General features: G+C 40.4%; 1 protein-coding gene across 7 annotated transcripts in view; it reads left to right on the top strand.

Annotated features, from left to right (window-relative positions):
* The window catches only part of NBN (nibrin), a 44,505-nt gene that overhangs the window by 18,146 nt on the left and 317 nt on the right, over positions 1-26,042 (top strand). For 6 of the 7 annotated variants that reach the window (XM_066266500.1, XM_066266497.1, XM_066266504.1 and 3 more), the window contains 7 exons: positions 5,111-5,240; positions 6,495-6,770; positions 8,992-9,433; positions 15,364-15,435; positions 17,167-17,322; positions 19,491-19,604; positions 24,549-24,598. In XM_066266500.1, the coding sequence (XP_066122597.1) occupies positions 5,111-5,240; positions 6,495-6,770; positions 8,992-9,433; positions 15,364-15,435; positions 17,167-17,322; positions 19,491-19,604; positions 24,549-24,598 (1,240 nt within the window). The remainder of the gene's footprint in view (positions 1-5,110; positions 5,241-6,494; positions 6,771-8,991; positions 9,434-15,363; positions 15,436-17,166; positions 17,323-19,490; positions 19,605-24,548; positions 24,599-26,042) is intronic. The other variant, XM_066266501.1, reaches the window with a different exon arrangement.

Here is a 26,042-nt window from a genome sequence, read left to right as displayed (position 1 = left end):
CCATGTGACCAGGAATTGATTAGGTGTGTAGGTCATTACTGGTAATGATTAGTAATAATGACAGCTATCTCTGGAGTTTGCAGAGACTGAAGGAAATGATTTACATTGTCATCAAAATTTAATCTGCAAAACAAACCTTTTAGATAGATGACCTCATCTGCACTTTATAGATCAGAGAACGGATGTACAGAGAGGTTAAGAAATTAGCCAGAGTCACGTAGCAAATCATTGGGTTCAGACTGACCCTTAGTGAATGCTGTCAAGATCTCACTGCTCTGCAGGCAGATGGCAGGGACCCTGCTGCTTCCAGCTTTGAGAAATGGTGGTCTGGGGGATGGGAGTAGATTGAAAAGGATAGATGGTAAATGAATTTGATAGGCTAGTATTTTACTATGAATAAGACTGCTCATTCACATGATAACACTGCCTCTCCAGGGAGCACACCAGGTGTGTTTCTGTCTGGATGTAGCTGACCTTCAACTGCAAACAGTTGTAAGTACTTGTGTGAAGTTTTCAATATGTCCAAGTAACTTATTTTTCTCCAATTTTAATATTTAGAGTATTTCTACAAACTCATGACTAACATTCCCAGAATTCACCCAGGGAGTTAGAAGCCTTCTGGAGAGAGCTGCTTCAGTGTGAGAAGCACACTCCAAAGCAGTGATTTTCAACCTTTTTTGAGCCGCGGCACATTTTTTACATTTACAAAATCCTGGGGCACACCACCTACCAAAATGACACTCTAACACAGTACATATTATATTGAATACATATAGTTAATAATATAGTTTCTAAATGTATTTATACTCACTTAGTGTGAAACCTGGGCCTGTTTCAATGAACACAAAAGGGATATCCTGGCAGGAATGGTAGAAAGATACACACGAAGCTCTTCCTCAACAGTTCTCAGTCTCTCTCTGTTTTTAGTTTTTATCACAGTCAAGCTTGAGAAGCTCAGCTCACATAGATATGTGCTTGAAAATGGGAGCAATGTCAAAATAGCTTTGTTGGCCAGAATGGGGAACTCCTTGGCAACAGATAACCAAAAACTGTCCAAAGGAAGATCAGCAAACTTTAGCTTTAAAGTTAGATAACATTGTGATGCATTGTGATGCATTATATATCACCCTCTACAGGGCGTCTTTTAAAAAGAAAAAGGTAAAGTATCTATATTAACCAGCTGAGGCTGAGGCTTCATCTAGTGGTGGCAACATTTACTTCCAGTCCTGACCAGGATTAGAAATCAGGACCATGGGGAGGAGTAGACGCTTCAACTACTTGCCTCGGCCACACAATGACAAGTGTGCGGCAGCCCCGATCGGGGACCTTTCTGGGTGTGGATGAGAGGCGGCCTACTATTGGTTCATCGCTAGTGGTCGGGATGAATCCTAGAAGGTGATTGGTCAGTGAGCGTTCCCTGTGCCTCCACTCTTCCTGTTGCTGGTAGCTAGAGGGATTGTGAGGGGAATGTTTATGTTCGGATGGAGGCAGCTGGCGGCGGGCTGGATAAATAGCCTCCGTGGGCCGTAGTCTGGGGACCCATGTTTAATTTCCCACGGCACACCTGACCATGTCTACGGCACACTGGTTGAAAAACACTGCTCCAAAGAACCATATTCTTGAAGGAACTGCACAACCTTCAGAAACAGCATGCGCTGTAGCTGTTCTTTTGTTGACAATGGATTTCTGTTCTGTTACAGAAACAAACAAACCCATTGAATAATTTCAGGCTTTTAACAACACAACAAAAATGTGTGAGAACAAATAGAATTGTTGAGTCAAAGTGAGTAGCTCCCCTGGCCCTGCACCTTGTGTGGACAACTGTCCTTTCTTTTTCTTTTAGAAAACTAGTCCTCAGCTAGATAAATGCTTCAGAAAGATTTTTAAATGCAGATTCACATTCTTGGTAGTTCAGAATATTCTGGGATGTGGCCAGGTCATCGTGATTGGTTTGTTTTTCTTGGTTTTATGCTCATGTTTCTCATACAAATGCCACGAACCACTGGGTTAGACTGTCTAGGGAAGGACTGGCTAGAGAGGAGCCTCCTTTTATGTGAACAGAGGAGACGCTCCTATTACAAGCTCTAGCCAGGGGTCCCCAAACTTTTTACACAAGGGGCCAGTTCACTGTTCCTCAGACCGTTGGAGGGCCGCCACATACAGTGCTCCTCTCACTGACCACCAATGAAAGAGGTGGCCCTTCTGGAAGTGCGGCGGGGGGCCAGGTAAATGGCCTCAGGGGGCCATGCCGGCCGTAGTTTAGGGATGCCTGCTGGAGTCACTCCTCATTCTGACAGGAGCTGAAGTTCTCCATCTGCAGAGACCTGCTCCTACCTCTACCACTGCCATACCGCGTGTGAACCCTGCGTCTCTGTCTGTCCTGGGGCTCTGTATTGCCCCAGTAAAGGTCCTGTGTTGACATTCATCTCTGCAGTTAACATTTCACTTTGGCACTGCAGTCTCCCTTTAGAACCTTTTCTACTCATCATCTAAATTAGATAAACCATTCGGTAACTCCCTAACCCTCTGTCTTGTCTTATGAGCCCTCAAGAGTTTAGCTACAGCCTGTCTGCCCTCATCCTCACCTTTTCAGATACACCTCCCTACAGAACACATTTGTTGTGTGGCTCATAGTGCCCACCTGCTGTGACCTTGCTCATTGTGGTCCCCGTTCCTAGAATGCTAGCACTGCTGTGTTCCAGACATGACCCCGTCCACGCCTGCTCATCTCCTTCATGGAGTTTCTGAGTTGTTTTCTCTCCCATAACTCTCCCCCAAGTCAGAATTGATGATTCTGTTTCCCATGCATCAGCAACCTATTTTTGCATTGTAGTTAGAGCTTCTTCCTCCTTGTAACATGGTTCCCATAGCTTTCAGCTGCTGGATGGCTGAGCTCTCATTGGTTCCCCTGGCAGCACTGCGCAGCCTGCTTGTTTGCAGGATGCACACAGGTTTACCTAACTAGACTAGGTTATTAGTACATGAGATTATCTTTGCCAGTGTGGTGCAACAAAACGTTATCATCCACAGTTGGAAATTTATGGATTTATGGCCAAAAGGACCCTACAGGTCATCTCATCTGTTGTTTTATTAAAAGGTAAGAGAGCTCAAGGCCAAGAAAAGCTAAGGTCCCAGAGACACTTTATGGACAAGGCAATCCTAAAATTTGGGTCTATAGATTAGTACCTTTTCTGTTGTATCATTTCATATAGAAACAAGGTCATGCCTGACCAGGTGGTGGCGCAGTGGATAGAGCCTCGGACTGTGGTGCGGAAGGACCCAGGTTCGAGACCCCGAGGTCACCAGCTTGAGTGCAGGTTCATCTGGCTTGAGCAAAAGCCCACCAGCTTGGACCCAAGGTCGCTGGCTCCAGCAAGAGTTACTTCGTCTGCTGAAGGCCCCCGGTCAAGGCACATATGAGAAAGCAATCAATGAACAACTAAGGTGTCGCAATGTGCAACAAAAAACTAAATGATGCTTCTCATCTCTCCGTTCCTGTCTGTCTGTCCCTGTCTATCCCTCTCTCTGACTCTCTCTCTGTCTCTGTAAATAAATAAATAAATAAATAGAAACAAGGTCATAAGGAATGGTCAAAATCTATATTATAATTAGTAGCATTACTTCTTGTGCATAGTTATAGGGAGGTCTGTGTGGGTTCCAAGTCATAGACATCTGACTTAGGTTTTTAGAAGAAAGCCAGTTTAAGGGGGACAGAGAGAATGAATTTCTACTTCCCTGTCTTTCCTTCCTTTTTTTCCTCACTTTTCTTCTGTATCCATTCGTTTTCTTATTCAATGAGTATTTATTGTACATTTGTTATATACCTGTAATTATTCTAAACACTGGAATAAATAGCAGATCAGAGCACATCCCTGCCTTCTGACATTTTTAGTAAGGAGAACATTGTAAATAGTCTTATGGTTGACAAACATCAGTTATTCTGGGTCATTTGATTCCAGTTATAAATGTTTCTTTAGGGATTATATTAGCGTCTGTAAATATTATTTTTTGCAAACTGTGCACGCAAAAATGAATGTTAAGGATATGTGTGCTCAAGGAAATGCCAGTGAGCTTCTAAGGTGGTTACATAAGGACAGTGGCAGAAATCTAAATATCTGAATTTGGAATCAGTAGTATACATTTATTAAACACATCCTATGTCATGAGAACCTAACAATGATAATTTAGCTTAGACACTTAGAAAATGCCATTTAAAAAAATTTCCAGTTAACCATGTAATTCCATTAACTTATTTATTTATATCCACTGTATACAAAACCTTGCTCAGGCACTGGAGACAGAGGTATGAGCAGGCTCTGTCTAAAAGGAGGGTAGTGGGTGAATAGCGTGCATGGTGAGCAGTGGTGGCCCTCAGACTGCACAACGCGTACTGGGCACATTTTTACAAGTACTCTCATACATCAGTTCATTTTGCTTCAAAGCAGCTTTTTAAGAAAGTATTATCATTTCCCCATTTTCTAGGTGAGGAAATTGCATCCTAGGGGGGTTAAATAATGCAGGCCACACAGTGGAGATGAGTGTGTTGAAGTTAATGAAGTGATAATGTATGGAGTGGCCTGGGCACAGGGAGCAGAATACATTTGCAGGAAGGTGAACTGAGTTAAGTTGTTCTCCCAGTAAATACAGTGATGAAGTAATTGTGATTTTCTGTTAGTGCCCAAAATTTGTTTGAAACTGTTTATGTATTTTTTCAAATAGTGTATTCCTTCTAATAATAAAACTTGCATTGACTTTGATTTGTGTAGATGGTAGGGTAGGTATACTTTGTATGGGGAAGAAATTTAATTTTTTTGGTCTATTGACTTTAAGCATTATTTGAATTAGGATTTAAGTTGATTGTTTTTATTTATGTTAGTAATACTGTACTATGAACATGTGATGTATCTGTAAAATTATTTAGTCCAGATAAGCTCATCACAGATGCCAACAGGCTGCTTGTAGGCCATTTCCTAATGGATTTGTTGGCTCCCCTGCCTAGAAACAGCTGTGTGGAGTCTAACCTGTTAAATTCCCTTGGCGTGACTCAGTCTAACAGTGTCAGTGACCAGGTGTCCTTCTTGTGTCTATGGTTGTGTTCTTCCTTCCACAGAGTGCAGGACAACAACTCCAGGGCCAAGCCTTTCCCAAGGCTTGTCAGTCAAAGAGAAGCTCCTGCTAAGTGCCCCCCTGAACACCATGACACATGTAGCTGACACAGAGTCGGAGCAAGCAGACACGTGGTAAAGCTCAACTGTTAACAAACTGTCATTGTGATTCTGTCCAATTACGTTCAGTACCTTTAGCAGGTCATCTCTTGGGAAAATAATATTTTAGAATAGGGATCAGCAAACTTTCCTTAAAGGACCAGAGAATAAATATTCCTGGCTCTGTCACAGCTTCTGAACTGTCATTGCAGCCAGGAGCAGCCACAGCAGTACATGAATGAATGAGAAGCCGTGTTCCAGTAAGCCTAGGTCACAGAACAGTGGCAGGCCAGGTCTGCCTGCAGGCCATTGTGGGCCCACCATCTGGTGATCAAGTTTTTTTATATGTTCCTTGCAGATATACACGGAAGGCTATAAAGAATTATGCAGCTTTATTTGTGACAGGTGAAATAAGTATGAAAGGAGTTTGTGTTATATGATGTAGCTTGTATTTGAGCATTACTTATAATTTTAGAGATATTTCATGTGGCCACCTGGCTAATCGAAATATAATTAGTGTATTTCATTTTAAATAATCCATAATGACCTTTTCATACCGAAAGATACCTATGATATCACTAGATATGACCACATTACAGTTTTTCTGCACCATGTTTTATATTGACACCAGATAGAACTTTTTAAAGAGAAACTATTATTTTGAAAGTTACTTGAGTGACAGCTTTACTTGTTTTTCTGTGAATTAAGAATAGCAAAGGCAGTATCTATTCAGCTATACATTGCAGAACTGCACACACACATACGTGTATGGGTGTGTGTGTGTGTGTCTAAAATATTTTTCTGACAGTCTAGACTTGAATTTTATTGTAGAGACTGCTATCTGGCTGGAATATGACCACATCATGTTATCTAAAGTGATCTGAATACCCTAGTACATGATACTGGAATAGTGGGAGATTTTTTTTGTTGTGTTTTTACAATTTTAATTAATTCTTTTTGTGTGGAAATAATTTAAGAGTCTTAAACCAAGCAAAAACTACAAAGGATTACCATTTAATTTACACTAGGACAGTAGGAGTAATTTATACTACTCCCCGTTTGCTTGGCATGTTTCCTGGCAATTGTGCTCGGGGAGGAGAAGAAAAGTGTCATTGGTCCTCAGGGAGTGATGATGACACAGGAATTGGTTTCCTGGGGGAGCAAACAGTCGCTGAAGGTCTAAGGATAAGGGTATTCTAAGACTATGTGTATTAGTACTACGTATAGGACTTTGTTTCAGGATAAAGTGCTTTGAACTTGATTACCTTACATTCTTTCCTTTTGTTACAGTATGGATTTGAGTGAAAGGCCAGAAGAGATGAAAATCTCTAGAATGGAACAGAAATTCAGACTGCCTTCACAAGAAACATCCACTCTAAAGGAACCCGCCCAAGTAAACTCTGGTAATAAAACTGCAGTCTCAAATGCTCTAGTTAGGACGAAAATCCCAAACTATCAGCTTTCACCAATGAAGCCTCCAGGTATAAACAGAGCTAGAGATCAGGCTTCCCAGCAGCTGCAGGCCAACTCCATCCTCAACTATTTCCAGCCATCCTCCAAGAAAAGGTACTTCTTTACAACAGCTCTGTGTCTGAGAAACTGATGTTAGTCGTGTACTTTTAGGATGGCGTTTAGTCTGGAGAGCTGTGTGTGACCTTCGACCTTGCTCCCTACCCTTCCCTCCTGCACCCAGCCTCTCGCTGTTCCCTGGCTGCACTTGTCCTTCAGCTGCCTGTGTGCTTGCTGTCCTCTCATTCCCATCAGGTGATGCCTGCTCCATCAGTGTCTTTGCTGTTCCTAGTGCCTCAGTGTCTCCTGGGTCTTCACATTCATGAGCTCTGTCTCATTTCTGAAAACCTTCCCTGGACTTGTTTCTTCCTCTTGTGACCACCTGTTGTCTTTTACAGTCACTGTTACCCTTCTCGGAAAGGGAGGTGATTGTTGCAACTCCTGTTTCTGCATGAGATATTCTAAACCAGCAGTTGTCATCTTGGCACAACATCCTGGAAAGTAACAACGGCATTATTACCAACATGAGTGGCCTGTTGGTGGCACGCAGCTCCTGAGCCTTCCTTCTCGTGTCCCTTCTCGGTAGTGTGGCAGTGGTTACTCTTTGGCTCTCTCCTTCTTTGTCCCCTTGCCCCTTTTTTGAGGATTTTCCCCCTCCTACTGCTTTTTATCCTTTGTATAATCTGCCTGCAGGGATTCATGACATTATTATCGATGGTCAGTACATTGGGCCCTAACTCATCCTTGAGGCTTCGCTTTTCCACAGGAATTTCCTGCTGGTTTCCCAATGATAGTCCTGAAACCTTTCCTTCCCTGTGACTGAATGTGTATTTTTTTTTGTAGTTAAAAATTCACTTTGTCAAAATCTTTACCTTTCTTCTCTGCCCACCCCCAAGAACCAGTAGTTTGATTTTATTTTCAGTGTCTTATAAATTCCTCTCTTTCTCTCTGTTTGTGTTGCTAGCTCTCTAGTTCAGACTCTGACTACCTACTTCAGTTACTTCCAAAACCTCTTGATTGGTTGGTCTGTCCAGTGCCCTGACTTAAGATTAGAATTACTAAAATATCACCTAACTGTTCCAATGCAGTGTGAACCCAGGAAACTCAGAACCCAGAGACCTGACCTTTTGTGTCCTCTAGGGTGGGCCTTTGTACAGTGTAAACGAATAGTGGTCATTTGGTACAGTGTTGTTAGAAAACACCTAGTCATGTGTGCACAGGTCACATGCAGTGTGCAGTCTATACTGCGTTCTGGATCAGCCTCTCTGACTTACTGTCTGGGATCCAGTTCATTAACCCACCAGATTTCACCCCTGAGGTGCTCCCACAAGTTCCCTGCATTATAAAGTGAGCTGTTGTTTTCTGGCAGCAAGTCCTTTATACAGTGTGTCCATAAAGTCATGGTGCACTTTTGACTGGTCACAGGAAAGCAACAAAAGATGATAGAAATGTGAAATCTGCACCAAATAAAAGGAAAACCCTCCCAGTTTTTGTAGGATGATGTGGCAGCATGTGCGCATGCGCAGATGATGACGTAACACTGTGTATACAGCGGAGCAGCCCACGGCCTTGCCAGTCAAGCTGTGGACGGTACAGAGGAAAGTTCAGTGTGTTCTGTGGCTTGCTAAATTCGAATCCATGACCAAAGTGCAATGTGAATATTGGTGCGTTGATAACAAAGCGCCACCACATAGGAATAACATTACTGGGTGGGATAAGCAGTTGAAGGAAACCGGCAGTTTGGTGGAGAAACCCCGTTCTGGTAGGCCATCAGTCAGTGACGAGTCTGTAGAGGCTATACGGGATAGCTACCTAAGGAGCCCTAAAAAATCTGTGCGTAAGCCCACATCAAACTGCACTGAATAGGTATGAAACTGGGAGAGTTTTCCTTTTATTTGGTTCAGATTTCACATTTTTATCGTCTTTTTTTCCTGTGACCTGTCAAAAGTGCACCATGACTTTACGGACACACTATATTGTGTTATATTTTCCTACTCTTCTCTCCTCATTGGTTTGTCAGCTAGTGCTAATTCAGCAAAGATAGACATCTACATGTCGTTTTAGCTGTGCAGTTGGTCAGTCCTCTCAAAACAGTAGAGTAGGTATGAATTATGTACTGTTTTCAGGTGCCTTTTTTTAATTTTCAGGGTTGTAGTTAATTATAAAACTGAGAATACTGTGAATTAAGTGTGGGAGGGGTGAATATTGCCAAACTATTAAATTACTTAGATGTGTTCATGGTCTGTTTTTGTTTTTCCTCTTCTTTTTTAAATTTAAGGGAAAGGGATAAAGAAAGCCAGGAGATTTCTTCGTGTAAATCAGCAAGAATGGAAATGTCCTGCTCTCTTCTAGAACAGACACAGCCTGCCACAGCCTCAGTGTGGAGAAACAGGGAGCCGCATCTGTCTCAGCATGGGCCTGGGGGGAAGAGACCAGACCACCTCTGTACAGATACACAGTCAGCATCCACTATGGAAAGTTCTGCCAGTAAATCTCTCTCTACAGAAAGACTAAGATCAGAAAAAAGGAAAATCCATGATTTAGACATAGAAAATGAAGTATTGGAAGAGTTATTTAAGAACACAAAATCAGAGTTAGAAACTAAAGTGAAAATTGAAAAACAAGAGGAAGATGTCAAAATTAGAAAAATGCCAAGATTGGATATAGAAACAAATGGCTCCTTTAATGATGAAACAGTACCAGAAAGTTGCAAAATATCCGTAAGTAACATGTTTAATGGAAAACATTGCAGATAGAAAATTAGAATGTTAAAAAGTAGTTTAGATGTTTGTGTTGATAGTATGAGCATCCATTATGTTTTCTTGAAAAAAATGAGTATCTTCAGCACCTTGTATTAAGAATTTGAGGGTTGCCTGACTGGGTGGTAGTGCAGTGGATAGAGAGACGAACTGGGATGTGCAGGACCCAGGTTCGAGACCCTGAGGTCACCAGGTTGAGCACGGGCTCATCTGGTTTGAGCAAAGCTTACCAGCTTGAACCCAAGGTCGCTGGCTTGAGCAAGGGGTTACTCGGTCTGCTGAAGGCCCACAGTCAAGGCACATATGAGAAAGCAATCAATGAACAACTAAGATGTCGCAACGAAAAACTGATGATTGAGGCTTCTCATCTCTCTTCGTTCCTGTCTGTCTCTGTCTATCCCTCTCTCTGACTCTCTCTGTCCCTGTAAAAAAAAAAAAAAAAGAATTTGAGGGTTGATAGGTAAATGTTAAAAATACAGAAATTATTTGACTATATAATAAGTGACAGCTAGTAAAGCTATTATTCATGATTGTTTAATAGATTTCTAGTCTATACTATTGTATCAAACATTTGGCCATGACTATAAGTATAGGAGATGCCTAATACAGGAAGTAACGACAGAAACAAAGTATGTACTCAATAAATTTTTAGGATAAAACATGTATAACATCAGTAGGAGTTCTTTTTCATTTTGATCTTTAATGTCCTATTTTTATGCATGTTAATAATCGTCTTGCCCACTTTGTTCTAAAAAATCTTTTCATACTACTTTCTGTTTTATGCACCAGTTAAGTTGCCTATCTGTAGACAAGTTAGCACATTAGATGAGAGCACAGACCTCATGAAATCAAAATGTCATGTTCTGATTTCCGATCTTGGTCTGTTAGCCCTGCTCCCATTCATGAATATGCATGATCCTCCCTCCTAGAAACAGCTACAGGTTAAGGACAGGATTCAGTAACAGGATGAGGATTAAGTGGTTGGGAGGTATAGTGGTTATTGAGAACATGATGGGTATCATGCACTATATGAGTGAATAACTATTATTGAAAGAAAAAAGCGGCATCCTACTTGGCCTGTATATTGGCATCTTCACATGAGGGAGAGAATCCCCATTACTGTTTGTCAGGAGTGGGTCCCAGACGCCCTTGTGTGGAACAGCTCCCTCAGCACCACCAGGTGAGCTTTCTACAGATGGCTTCCCAGACCAGAGCCCGGAGGTCCTGCCTCAGCACAGTGAGCTTTCTTCCCAGAAAAGCTCCCTTTTTGTATTAGTTAGATTTCCTTTGCGGTTTTTATATTCTAAAATCGGTGGCTTTAATAAGACAGGGTAATTTTTTCCCTCTGAAAGAAGCCCAGAAGTAACGACAGGAGGTGAGCAGTTCCATGCTCTGCGAGAAAGCTGCCTCAGCCGGAGGAAACACGGCGGAGAGGGGGCAGCATGAAGCCCTTCCCCTTGCATTCTCCCCACTTTCTAAGGAGCTTCATCAGAAGCCCTACTTGATGACTTGAGTTATTGGCCAGAATTTAGTCATGGTCTACTCCACTACCCATCCATACTTCTCCAGTCTCCTAGAGAGTCTGGGAGATACTTTAAGTTTGGCACATGGTTGTCCCTAAAGTCCCTAAGGAACTCATCATTGTAAAAAGAAAGAAGAGGGATACTGAGACACCTTCTAGCTGGATTGAGGGCGTCAGAGACCAGGGATCTTTTATTAGAGATTTAGATTGACTGTCAGTGAGAGATTAATTGAACCAAGTGGTAAGGTATCCTATAGGTCACTGTGAGCAATTGCCACCGCAGTGGAGAGCCAAGTTGTTTAATGTGGCATGTGGCGAATACAAAGGATGATTTTGTAGCCAAGTTCACTAAAATTATGTCTCCATAGAGTGGAGTTCATTCATCTTACGCTGTGAATTTACAGTGTCATGTTAGCTCCAGCCTGTTCCAGAACCTGTTCAGGCTTGTTAATATGTTAATCAGGAGTCCCCAAACTACAGCTCATGGGCCGCATGCGGCCCCCTGAGGCCATTTATCCAGCCCCTCCCCCCATGGAAGGGGCGCCTCTTTCAGTGGTGGTCAGTGAGAGGAGCACTGTATGTGGCAGCCCTCCAACGGTCTGAGAGACAGTGAACTGGCCTCCTGTGTAAAAAGTTTGGGGACCCCTGTGTTAAATGTTTAGTTCTGTTACTATGGCCTCACATTTGGGAGTACATTTGCCTCGTGCTACCATTTCTTCCTGTATTTGTTTCTAACTTTTTTCTGATATGTTTTTGTTTTCTTTCTCTTGCCATCTTGTCCTGTTACATATGTTAATCCTTTTTTAATAGCCTTTTTTTTCCTTTTCCTTCAGTTCTCTCTATTGGTCCACTGCTCAGTGGTCACATCTCTGTGTGGAAATGGTTGTGGTTTTAGTCACAGAACTCTTTGGTGCTTCCTATACAACTGCTAATTAATCTTCCTAACTATCTCCTTTGACTGCTTTTTCTCCCAGGGCTCATGTCACCAGGAAGTAGGCATTAGAGCCAGGCTGGGAGAGACAGGAAGTGCACACCAGGCCCAGAGATGCGGGACCATTAGGTCTTTTGTGGACCTGAGATCTTTCACATTAATGCCAAAGTTTACATGATAGGTAATATATTAGGGAATATTATTATCTTATTTTATTCTGTAGCATAATTTCCTTTGTCCTTATTTTACTATTTCAGAATTCATGACATTCTGAGTAAACATGGTACAAAATAAATATATTGCATAGACTTTTGGAGAGTGAATAGCAATTTGTGGCACACCTTTTGATATGCTGAAAGTTAAATCACTGTATTCTAGCACTGTAATTTCTTAGTAACAACCTTATTACAAAAGTATTTTTACTTTCAATGTAAGATAATTTTTAAAATCTTTTTATTTTGAGGTAATTGTTGATTTATGTGCTGTCATAGAGAATATATAGAGATTCCATGTACCTTTTACCCTGTTTCCCCTAATTGTAATATCTTACATAACTACAGTATGTATCAGGGAATTGATGTGGGTACAATTCATTAACCTTACTCAGACAATGTAAGATCATTTTTAATTCTTTCATTTTTGTCACTTAAGAATTTAAAATGTCTGAAAGTCCTTGTGGTTGCTTGTGGATGAAAGAAATTGTACTTGCCCTGGCTGGTTGGCTCAGCGGTAGAGTGTCGGCTCAGTGTGTGGAAGTCCCGGGTTCAATTCCCGGACAGGGCACACAGGAAAAGTGCCCATCTGCTTCTCTACTCTTCCCCCTCTCCTTTTTCTCTCTCTCTTCCCCTCCTGCAGCCAAGGCTCCATGGGAGTAAAGTTGGCCCCGGGCGCTGAGGATGGCTCCATGGCCTCCACCTCAGACGGTAGAATGGTTCTGATTGCAGTGGAGCAACACCCCAAATGGGCCAGGGATCGCCCCCTGGTGGGCATGCCAGGTGGATCCCTGTAGGGCACATGCGGGAGTCTGTCAGCTGCCCTCCACTTCTCACTTCGGAAAAATACAAAAAAATTTTAAAAATTTTAAGTAAAAGAAATTGCACTTAATATTCCTAGCTTCAGAAGTGATTATCAGAAAGAATCTTTTCATTTAAACATATTCTGCAGTTTTCAGAAGGTAGATTCCTTAGTTATATTTCGGAAAACCAATTTCTAAAGTATGTTGATGGTAGAGCTGCCATTTTCCTGTTTGGATGTAAACATAGTCTGACATGTACATGAGAGTCTCTCTAAGCTGAAGTAGAAGCTATGGGCTAGACCAGGTGTGGCCAATGGTTTTTGCCCCCAGGCCAGATTAGAAAGAAAACTTTTTTCACAGGCAGGACGAAATATTAAAATTTAAAAATGTTAAATACAAAAATGATTCATTTAAGTAAACAAAATTTTATTATGTAATTTGTTTATGAATAAATATGAGTGAAAAAATTTTAATATACAGTATTATTTTAATTAAAATATAATTACATACCATATAAATATCCAAACTGTATCACAATCAATCGAAACAATATTTAATTAATAGAATGAACTTGAAGGGATTATAAGGCAAATAAAACAATTATTTCGTTTTACAGACAGCCTGGACACGTTTTCAGTTATCAACTGCAGCTATTGTCTATGCTACAGTGCCACTTGATTCAGCACACTTGACTACAAAAATAACGAATTGTTTGACCTTGGGTGCGCACTGGCAAACTCCGCCTAAAAGAATGTGGGTTTCACATCGCCACTAAAAGTCAAACAGTTCATACCAAGTACAGATGAGTACAAAAGTTGTAAATCTTTATAATGGAATTTTTTTTTTTTAAATAAAGAAGTATCACGAATCCATTTGACCAATTTATTGTAAGTTAACCCTAGATTAGTCACACGCGGAATTCTTTTCCGCATATCACTATCTTCTTAAATATCTCGATTTCCAATAATCAAAGACGCTTCCACTTCTGAGTAGCTGAGATTTTAAAGTAGCGGAGAATATTAAAAATTTAATCGCGGGCCACATGTTGGCCATGTCTGGGCTAGACACTCCTGTGAGCTCATGCTGATGTAATTGACAGCTGGGCCTGAGCCTCAGCCTTACATTCAGTCTTTAGCTTTCATAAACGCAAACATGACTTGGCACCCTTGTTAACATGCCTCTTCCTGACAGCACCCACTGTCTGCACAGTAGCTCTCTTTCACCTCATTCCAGCTCCTTTTTCCAAGTTAAGCTTTCCTCCCCTCCAGTAACTGCAGCACCTTCCAGCGCCCTCCGTCCTGGTACAGCAGGCAGCAGGGAAGCCTCGACGCACTGAACAGGTTGGGACGCTGACAGTAGGAGGTGTTAAGTAACTTGTCAGGGTGGTTACCCTGCTGGGGTAAATTCGAGTGACTGGGGTAGGTTGTAGTGTCTCTGAGAAAAGAAATAAAACTTGCTCAAGAGGATGAGCACATCTGAAGGTGTGGGGCAGGGTGGGGAGAAAGTGCAGGGAGTGAAACGTTGGCTTTGAAAACAGCTGGCATTGGGAGGCAGCTGTGAGAGTGCTCAGGAAAGGCACCTGGCAGACTGGGAGTAGACACTTCCAATCTCACCACTGGTCGACACAGATGTGAAAACTCGGTCGTCCCTGAGCAAGTGCAAAGTGCTCCTGTTTCCCTGCCCTTTCCTACTTTCTTACTAAAATGTTTCTTAATTTTTATTACTGAATCATTGAAAATTTGATGTAAAACAGTCTGCCCTCTGTTGTATCCAGAGGGATTGTAGTTTTCACTGAAAGTGTTAGAAAGCCATCTGTGTAAATACGCTCTGAGCACGGTCTGGGTACATGAATGTGAAGGAAAGTATGTACAAGGAGATCTTCAGTTTATTACAGAGAAACAGCTCGAATAATTAAAGTAGCCCTGCTTTCTTTCATCAAGGGTGATTTAAAGTTCAGTTCTAAACAAATTTAGATAGGATCCCTTAAAAGTGTTCTTATTTTTAACTGTAAATGTAATATAAAGTAATGTAGAAGTATAGAAAATAAAATGACAATTTGTTGATGACCCTGTCTGCGGATAACTATAGTTATATTTTGTTGTTTCTCTTTTTATCATGTTTTGCAAACTGGAATCCACTGTTAATGCAATTTTATAGCCATTTTATGTACTTATATTGTGATCATTTCTCACATTATTAAATATGTCTTACATATATAACTTATAGGAACTTAGATAGCTTCCAGCTCTTTGCTCTTATGACTAACTCATACTACAGAATGTTTCTACATATATTTCTATTCCCATCCCATCGTTTCTGTAGAAAGGTACTTGAAAGTCAAATAACTGGCCAGAAGCATAAATGTCTGAGTTTTTCAGAAAGGTAACATTTTATAACTTTTCTGAACAATATTTTTTCTTTAGCAAGAAAATGAAGTTGGGAAGAAACGTGAGATCAAGAAAGAATTACTATGGTCAACAAAAGAAGAACTGTCTGTGAGGAAATATTTTTAATTTAATTTTTATAAAGATTTTACCTATATGGATCCATCATCTCAGCAGTGTCTGTCAGTGTACATTCTTGGGATTAATTATTTCTCTTCCTATATTTTGGTCTCATACCTCCTCTGGAAACAGGGAGATCATATAACCATAATATAGCAAAAGGAGCATGGAGAAACGCTTGAGTATAATTTCCTGCCGCTGCTCCATCATAAGTGACCTTGAAAAGTCATTTTTCACATTTATGAACCTCAGGTGTTGTTTATATAAATAAAATCAAGTTGACACTCTTCTAACAGGGCTGTAGTTTCTATCAAGTCGAGTAATGGATTGAAAATCTTCTAAACTCTACAACACAGTATAAAAGTATAAGACCATTGTTATTTCATTAGAGTTCCTGGTTATAGGCTGATCAGGTGAACCTTTTCTTTTGATTTTTCTTTTTTTTCCCTTCTTTCCCTGACTTTATCTTAATCCTATTATCAGCTTTCTTATGAAAATACATAGAAGCAGTTTAAAAAAGTGGTCAGCCTGGCCTGACCTGTGGTGGCACAGTGGATAAAGTGTCGACCGGGAATGCTGAGGTCGCCTGTTCAAAACCCTGGGCCTGCCTAGTCAAGGCACATATGGGAGTTGATGCTTCCTGCTCCTCCCCCCTTTCTCTCTCTCTCTCTCTCTCTCTCTCTCTCTCTCTCTCTCCCCTCTAAAATGAGTTAAAAAAAAAGTTTCCTTAAAAAAAAGAAAAAAACTGGTCAGCCTGAACAGCTGTAGCAATGTTGATGTGTAACTGTCAGTAACAAATGATACAGTCTCAGTGTGCCACAGAAAGGGACCTTCAGGCTGATCTGGTAACTATTCATTCAGAATGAAAAAGTGGCTCTCAGTTAAGAAGGTAGTGTGTCTAGAATTAATTATTGATTTTCTGAGGTGTCAAGAATAATAAAAAAATACAAATTACTAAATCTAAGAAAGAAATATAGTAGGTAAGAACTTGTGTAATGGATTGTATAATAATCTTGGAGTATGGTTTTAGCAGACATTGCAGACAATACTGAGATTTCTTGCAACATGATAAATTGTTGAGATGATATTTATTAAAATAGGCTACTAAGTTAAAAATACTATATGGTTTTTTTTTGTGTTTTTTTTTTTTTTTTTACAGGGACAGAGAGAGAGTCAGATAGAGGGATAGATAGGGACAGACAGACAGGAATGGAGAGAGATGAGAAGCATCAATCATCAGTTTTTCGTTGCAACACCGTAGTTGTTCATTGATTGTTTTCTCATATGTGCCATGACCGTGGGCCTTCAGCAGACTGAGTAACCCCCCGCTCGAGCCAGTGACCTTGGGTCCATGCCAGTGAGCTTTTTTGCTCAAGCCAGATGAGCCCATGCTCAAGCTGGCTATCCTGGGGTCTCGAACCTGGGTCCTTTCGCATCCCAGTCTGACGCTCTATCCACTGCACCACCGCCTGGTCAGGCAAAAATACTATATGGTTTTTAGCCTGTGATAGGTTAGTATGTTATAAGTGTTTCTAGAGTACTTGAACAAACAGTTTTCTGGTTTTGAAATAGATATAATTTGATTCCAAATACCAGAGTTCAGGTGCCAGAAATAAACCTTTTTAACTGTTTTTTAAGGTATTTGGACTTCTGTTTTGTAGACCCCTAAATGACAAGTAATTTTTCTTTTTCTTCTGTCCATCCCTCTTACCCCCATGTAAGAGCAATGACAGGCTTCAGGATGATGGGGAGATGCCTCCAGGGAAGCTGTTACTGACCGAGTTTAGATCGCTGGTGGTCAGCAACTCTGCCTCCAGAAATGCACCCCATGTGAGTGATGATTGTCATCCAGGAAAGAATTTCAAGAGATTCAGAAAGGTACATATTCCTCTAACTGAAAATATCACAAGTGGGCCGTGTTTGAAATGTTTTTAGAAGTGCTGTTGATACTAACTAGTAATAGAAGCAATTCATGTTGAAAACTGACGCTGTTCCTTCTGCTTAAAACATGAACTGACAATTAATATATGGAATACCTAGAATGAAACAGACTTCATTAAGACTGGATTCTTTAAAGTTTGTATTTACCTCGTTTTTCCAATGTAATCAGCAGGCATTTGGCTGTACTGATAGAGTCCTTTCAGCCCTAATACTGATCTATGACTACCTGAAGGGATTCTTTATGAAGATAATGGGTTTGTTGAAAATACGGCATTCAATAAAAAAACTAGGCATTTTTTTATTGCGTGTATATATAAAATAAAATGTGAATATGTACACTGAGTATCACTATCAGACCTGAGTTTCTCCTCTTTTAGGAACTGATAAGATCATTGTTTTATCAATGTGCTTAAAAGAAGACTTCTGACCCAGTCTATTCTTCTCTGTCTGTTCTGTGATGTTTGCTTCCATCTGTAACCCTGCTACTGACTGCTAGCTTTTGCTTATGCATTTGATGAGAATACAGTAGTGATTTTTTTAAAAGTGGTTTCTGTGGAAACAACTTATTTCTAAACCATGATCTTTAAGATTCTGGCTTTGACCATGAGGTATTGGAGCTTTTCCCTCTAATATGAGCCACTATTAACATTTCTCAGTTTAGTTACTTTTCTACCTACATGGCGAACGCTGCAGGGTTCTAAACTCCGTAGAAAAGAAAGCATCTCTTCTACTGAGAGTGGAAGATGGGAATCTGTCCATCACAAGGCTTGCTTACCCTTTCCCAGCCCACAACCCCAGCTCATGAAGAGCACGGGCATTCTTGTCACCTGCTTACTTCATGTTCAGTATCCTGTTACAGAATCTCATTGTTAAATCACATTCCAGAAGGCATACTATTTTTTGTTAATGAAGTTACCAAAGGAAAAGTAATACTCTTCACTGTTGGCACAGGGTGGTGAAGAGATATAAAGCAGTATGAACTTGTGGAAAGTAGTTTGGAAAAAATTAAAACCCTTAAAGGTATTAATATCCTTGACAAGGAAATTTTTTGAGAGTAGAAGAGAAATTCAACCCAAAATTTGTAGAAAAGATGTTTAATTTGAATAGCTCTAATGAAAGAATTTGTCTGAGATTTTTTTTTTTTTTTAAGTGAGAGGAGGGGAGATAGACAGCTTCTCACATGTGCCTTGACCAGAATCCACCCAGCAACTCCTGTCTAGGGCTGTTACTCAAATCAACCAAGTTATCCTCACCACCCATGGCTAATGTTCAAACCAGTTGAACCACAGCCTGCAAGAAGGGAAGAGGGAGGAAGAGGAGTGAGCGGAAGGGAAGAGAAGCAGATGGTCAGTCTCCTGTGTGCCCTGACCAGGAATAGAACTATTTACTGAGCCGTTGCGCCTGAGGTCTTCTTATATGCCCAGATCAATGACAGTTATATTTGTACTTTTAAAATACAGGATAATGATGGAACCAAATTTGACATTTTCTCTCCAGTTCCTATATTGGAAATTTAAATGTCCATAAATATTAAGGGTTTATTACTTACTCCTTAAATACAGCATTACCAGTGTGCTTGTTCTGCATTTTCACATTATTTTTTAAGTACTTCTTTGTTTGTAAGCAATTAAAATTTCAATTAAAAGTATAAACTGTTGCCTTCTGCAACATCTCTTTCTAGGGATGTATAAATTAGAAAGTTTGACTACTTGAATATTCACAAGGACTAGAAAGGACTTAAGCTTTAAAATCTTTAGAACACAATATAATACCCTATTGTGTCTGTGTTCACCTTGAGTCACTTTAATTGGATAATGAGCTAAGGTCATTTTTGAGTCAAACCTCCAAATTCAAAATCTTAAATTTTCTTGGAACATAAATTCCAGTTATGTATCTAAACCTGGGTATAATAATAGTAAAAGAATAGGGCACAAACTTGTGGCTCTAACAGTTACTGATGTCTCACGCACTGTCAGTGGTGCCACATACACATCTTTCTGTGGACTGCCTGCACTTACAGTACATAAGATTTACAATCCTGGCTTTTTTAAAGTCTTTACGTAAATCTCTTAATTTGATAACGCATTTACCCTACTATTTAACAGGTTGCATTTCCTGGAGCGAGACAACGTCCACAGGTCATTACAGGATCAGCTCTAATAGCTCATAATGCTAGAAAGAATACAGAGTTGGAAGAGTGGTTAAGGCAGGAAATGGAGGTGAGTAGGAAGTGAGACCTGCTAACTTGTTGATTGGCATTTTGATTCCCTGTAATTTCCTTAGAGTAAATTCTTCTTAAAACCAGACTTAAGCGACCTGAGGTTAGTTATTCAGGCAAATTCCTGAACTACACAACATTGAGATTAATTTGTGCCTTTCCATCACACTTTTTAATAGGACTTACAGATTTACCAAATTTTTCGCTCCATAAGACACATCCAACCATAAGTCACACCTCGGGTTTTAAAGAGGAAAATAAGAAAAAAAAATTCTGAACCAAATGGTGTGTTAAAATATTTGATAAAATACCATATTTTTTGCTCCATAAGACACAGGGGCATTTTTCACTCTACTTTTTTGGAGAAAAGTGCGTCTTATGGAGTGAAAAAATATGGTATTTATTTTAAAAATGGGACCTAACAAATGAGTTAACTTTGCATCCTAATGTAAAAGGAGAAGAGGCTTAACTAAAAGAAAAAGAGACAACTCACAAAAATTTAAAAAGAAACTAAAGGATAACTATTAAAAGGATGACTATATAGTCATTGAGGAATAGACATTACAAATATGTCAATATAGTGGGAAGGACTGGGCTTTTTAAATTTAGGAACTGTCAATAGTTCTGAGAATCCTCTTTTCTTGAATATTACCTTCTTTCTGTTTTCAATAGTAACTGCACCATTATACATTCCCACATTCCCATCAACAATGCACAGGTTCTATCTAGCACTTGTTATTTTCTGGGCGAGGGGGGAGTGGTTGGTGTTTTTTGCTAGTAACCATCCCAGTGGGTAGTATCTCATTTGATGTGCATTTATTTCCCTAGTGATTAATGATATTGAACATCATCTCTTATGCCTATTGACCATTTGTATTGAATATATCATCTTTTGAGAAATGTCTATTCAAGTCTTTTCCCATTTTTAATCAGATATTTTGTTGTTGAGTTATAGGAGCTCTTTATATGGCCTGGATATTAACCCCTTTTCTGATATATGACTTGCAAATATTTTCTCCCATTCCCTGGGTTGCCTTTTCTCTTTATTGATTGTGTAATTTGATGCACAAAAGTAGTCCAATTATCTATTTTTTTTCTTTTATTGCCTATGCTTTGGTGTTGTATCCAAGAAATCATTTCCAAATTTGATGTCAGGAGGTTATAGTTTTGTTGTTTTTTAAGTGAGAGGAGGGGAGATAGACCCCTGCATGCTCCCCAACTGGAATTCACTCAGTAACCCCTGTCTTGGGCTGATGCTTGAATCATCCGACCTATCTTCAGCACCTGAGGCCAATGCTCGAACCATTCGAGCCACTAGCTGCGAGAGGGGAAGAGACAGAGAAAGAGAAAAGGGAAAGGGAGGGGAAGAGAAGCAGATGGCCACTTCTCATGTGCCCTGACCAGGGATCAAACCCGGGCTATTCACACTCCAGGCCAGCACTCTATCCACTGTGCCAACCGGCCAGGGCAGGAAGCTCTAGTTTTAGCTGACATTTAGATCCTAGATTCATTTTGAGTTAATTTTCATATGCAGTGTTAGGAAAGGTCTAACTTCATTATCTGTGGTTATACGTTTATACTTTGGTTTAATGATACTTGAGTACAGCCTCTGGAAGGTGAGGGGAGGGCTTTAAAGTCAGTTTTATACACAGCTGCTTGCTGAGGGAAACTTATCTTAATGCCCCCTTTCCTGGGTGGTTGTTACTGATTTGTCTCATTTTTCTCCAAAGAGTCTTTCTAAGTTTTGAGAAGGTAAGATAAATTGTTAGGTATTATTAATAGTTGAGTACTAATGAGCTATAATGTTTAGTTTAGGTTCTCAAAGTTTTTATTAGGAAAACTTTTCAAATACACACCAAGTAAAGAGAATAGTAACACAGCCACGCACAGCTTCAACAAGTGTCAGCACCTTGCACGTCTTGCTTTATCTACTCCATTTCCAAACTGCTTTTCTTTCTGGAGTATTTTAAGGCAAATCCCAATCATTTTATCATCTCACTCATATTTATATGCATAGTGCAAGCAGAGAGGTTTCTGATCAAATATGTATTAGAGCTTTTCTGTGCACTTTATACTTATATAATCAATTCATACTGTTTTAAACCCTACAAGTAGGACCAGCAGCATAATTTTGATATTGAAATTGCTTTAGAGTTCTGTAAGTACATACCTGCTTTATGTTTCTGATCATTTCTGCACACTATTTTCCAGTTCAGGCCTTTCCTCTTCTCTAATCTGGTTTGTATTCCGTTTATTCATTGAATTTTCATTTAACCTGTTACAGTTTTTCATTTCTGGAAATCTGTTTTACTCATTTCTAAATATTTTTTGTTCCTTGCTGCTGTTTTTAAACTCCTCTTATATTCTTTGCTGGATGATACCAATACCTCGAGTATTTGTCACCTATTTCTGCTAGTTCTCCTTATGGTGCCTTGTTTCCAAGCGTATACTCTGACCTATGAGTGTGTACTCGCATTTTCCTCGGAACTTGATCAGTGGGAATCCCTGTGTCCTGAGTTCAGGTTTATTTCCTCCAGAGAAGATATATTTGTGTGTTTGGTAGTCTTGTTCTACCATGAGGCCAGTGTAGTCTCCACATTGGTGAGACGTTTTGGTCACCCCGGCGGTTTATGTGTGCTTGGCTTTGAAACCTGAGAGAAAGCTTGTCTCATGCATGATGTGAGAGTTGTTATTTTTCCCTTCACCCCGTGCCAGCGTCCAGGACAGGTGTGTATCTTTGCCTTTTGTGTTGTGGAGTTTACCCCTTTGTCAACCTTGACCCCGTCTGGATTTTCCTTCATGTTGCTCCCCCCACACACTGACGTCAAAGCAGAGCCCCACTGGTTGTGCTACATGGGAACTTCTCAGGGTTTCTATTTTGCTTTATTGTGGGTTTCATGTAGGCATCAACAAATTGTTTTCTAAAATGCTTTTATAATAAAAAAATTGTTAGGAAAGTCACTCAGGATATTGACTGTCAAAGATGGAAGAATGGAGTCACATCTTCTCTTCCTTTCTTGAAACAATACTTGGCTTTAGTAGTTTATAAATGTGCATTCCAAAGAATCATGGTGGTTCACAGAAGAATGAAGAAGCTAAAATCATATGGCCCCACATTTTCCATTTGATGATTACGTGAACGGTACAGACATCTGTTGACAGAAGGCCTGGGAGGTAGGGCCAGGAGCTGGTGGCACTGCGCACCCTCAGCACGCTTCACCCCCTGAGCGCCCCTACGGCTGATGGGTGTGAGAAACTCTGCCAGCTCCCAACCAGGGTTTGTGTCCACCTGCATGTTTTGAATCTTGAAGCTGTTTTTTGGCCTCCTGCTGTGAAGATCGAGGGGTGTGTGTGTGTGTGTGTGTGTGTGTGTTCCTCCTCCACCTCTGTCCTCCCTGTCAGGTGACCTGCTTGCCTGCAGTGTCCTTAGCCCAGAGTCAGTAACAGTCAGTACACCGCAGTGCGTCTCCTTGGTCCCTAGAGCTCAGCACGGTGTGCTCCCCTGCAGACATAGCACTTTCATCTCAAGGAACTTTTCTTATACACCTTTAACAACAGTTTTTTATTTACTGGGTTCTCTACATTTGAAACCCAACTATCCTCAGCCCACTTAAATGAAGGAGGGCACTGAATAGTTGTTGAGTAATGATCCTTGAAACATGGTCAGGTGTGGGAAGAGGAGAGAAGAGGTAATCAGGGGATCGAGGGAGGGGCATGGACAAAAGCAGAGGGAGTCACAGGGCATTTATTAGTGGTGAGTCTGGGATTTTGTGTGTTTCGTTGGTTCTCCCCTCTGATTCAGTTGTGACTGGCATACGGGGTCACAAAGAAGAGCGGAGAAGTGAGGGAGCAGACAGGAGTGGCTGTGGGGGGTCTGTCTGCTCTGGTCAGTGGGAGAAGGCAGCTGGCCAGGTCACAGCTGGCCTTCAGGAAGGGGCCCTAGCACAGGCTTTGCTGGCCCTTACTCTGGAAGGGCTTTAGGAGTGTGGCAAGTTTGAGTTTAAAATTGCTTTGTGGGTGAGGTAGGTCAGCAGTGTTGTAAAGTATCTAAATCCACAAATCCACTGGTGTTGTAGAGGCACGTAGTCCAAATTAAGTTTTTGAAAATTTTTATTAAAGGAGGAAATTTATTAAATATGCCGGCCGCATATGGCTGACACAGGGCAACAGACCCAAATTGTGCAGCCCCCCAAAACAGTTCAGGGGCTGTTTATATACTCCTAATTATACATGGGAGGGGAGAAAACCTGACATCACACATAAGTTTATACCTTTTGTTTAGAGATACATACATTAATTACATGCTTTCAGGAGAGGAGGGGTGGTTTCCATAGGGACAAATGCCTGCAAATGGTCCATTAGCTCAAGAAAAGATTTAATTCCTTTCTCCCTACACCTGGCTAGCCATTGACCCCTCCCCCATAGGGGTCACAAAATCTTTCTGCACGCTTAGCCCAAATTAATAAAATGTTCTTTAAATTTCCTAAAGTATTAATATTCTGTAGCTTTTGGCACTTGACAACAGCAGCAGCTTCTGAGCCCTAGTTTGGGACAGTGAGGAAGGAAGCTGCTTGACCTGGAGAGCTGCTTTGGTCAAAGGTGGAGTGCGTATTGCCTACACAGCCCCTTCATCAGAGCTGTGACCTCAACACAGGTTTCACCGAGTACAAGGGCTCTGCTGGGGACAGTGTTCCGAAACTCAGCAGCCAGCTTCCACGTCACTGCCTTTGAGAGCAGATTGGCTGGTCGGGTTTCTTTATTAGAGGACTTTGCAGTACCTTTGGCAAAATGGGAGGGCCTGTTGACGGGGAGACGTAGAGCCAGAACGGGACCTGGAGCCTTCCTGGATGTGGAAACCCAAAAGTGACTGGACACCCAGCATTGTGGTTCCTTAACTGTACACGCATCATTGAGAAAATGTTTGAAAGGATGTTCATCTTTACAGGTGCAAAAACAACGTGCAAAAGAAGAATCTCTTGCTGATGAACTCTTCAGGTAAAGTTGAATTTCAGCTTTCTCATGAATCTTAGATGTTTATAAAATTCAGTTCTGTTCATAGGGATTAAATATTTCTTTTTCTTCTGTCCTTAGAAATAAAGACCTAGTTCCTTTACCTACATATTTTTTAAAAAGTTGATTGATTTTAGAGAGGTCTGACACAGAGCGGAAGGGGAGTGGGGAAAAGAAGCATTAATGTATTGTTTCACTTAGCTGTGCACTCGGTTGCTTCCTGTATGTGCCCTGACCAGAAATCGAATCCACAACCTTGGTGTTTCAGGATGATGCTATAAATGATGGAGCTAACTGGCCGTGGTCAAGTGCCTTGTGTTTTTGTGTTTTTTTTGTTTTCTTTTTAAATTAATTTTAATGGGGTGACATTGATAAATCAGGGTACATATGTTCAGAGAAAACATCTCTAGGTTATTTTGACATTTGATTATGCTGCATTCCCATCACCCAAAGTCCAGTTGTCTTCTGTCACCTTCTAACTGGTTTTCTTTGTGCCCCTCCTCTAAGTGCTTTGTTTTTAATGTTGCTTTTTACTACCTGAGCACCTCTCAGTTGGGTTTACTAGGTAAGGTTTCAGAGTTTGGGGTTGATTTCAGATGTACCGTACCACACAGGATATTTAAAATTTGTTTGGAGGCATTCAGGTAAAAGAAAGTTACTGAGCTGGGTGAATTTGGGTGATACATTTGTGAGATTTTCACTTCTGAGTGGAATTATGAATGGATGGGTTTTGAATTAAGTAGAATATCAGACCATTTGTTGAGTTTTAATTGGCACATGTATAAAAACTAGAGGCTGAATTAGAGTTTCAAAGCAGGTTCTTGTGGGAAGTTTAGTGGAGTTATAACGCGTAATTACAATTTAACTCTGATTTAACATTTTTAGCATTTTTACAGGCCCAACAAAGCTTAAAACAATTTGCTCTCACTCATAAAATACTCTATTGTAGGTAAATACTGGATATACTGGATAGGGCAGAATAACATTTTCCCAAACTTACTTAAAGCAAAATGCAGAGGGTAATAAATTCTTTAGTCTGTTTTACAGCTGATTTGATTCTTTAATTTTATTATTGGCAATATTAATCATTGGTCAAAATGTTGACAAACAGTGCTGATTTTTCCTAAGTAGGCAAATGAGACGGTCTGTTTGTCCAGCTACATTTGTGTAATTACTATCGGAGAAAATTGTGTGAAGTAATTATATTTGAGGCTCGTTATTGGTCTTTTGTGCAAATGGTATACTTTAATTTGGGGGGGTGGAGAAACTGTTTGAAGCCACGCTCAATAAATATAACCATTAATTTGAAACTTTTTTAAAATCTATTTTAGTGCCTTTTATACATTTTGTTTGTTGATGATTCTTTATTTTTATTAAATATTCATCAAAGCAACATTGAAAAGATAAGTGAAAGTAAAAATATCAGTGC

This window comes from Saccopteryx bilineata, chromosome 3 (assembly GCF_036850765.1).
Source record: "Saccopteryx bilineata isolate mSacBil1 chromosome 3, mSacBil1_pri_phased_curated, whole genome shotgun sequence".
Classification (NCBI taxonomy): Eukaryota; Metazoa; Chordata; class Mammalia; order Chiroptera; family Emballonuridae; genus Saccopteryx; species Saccopteryx bilineata.
This window is presented reverse-complemented; position numbering and strand designations above follow the sequence as displayed.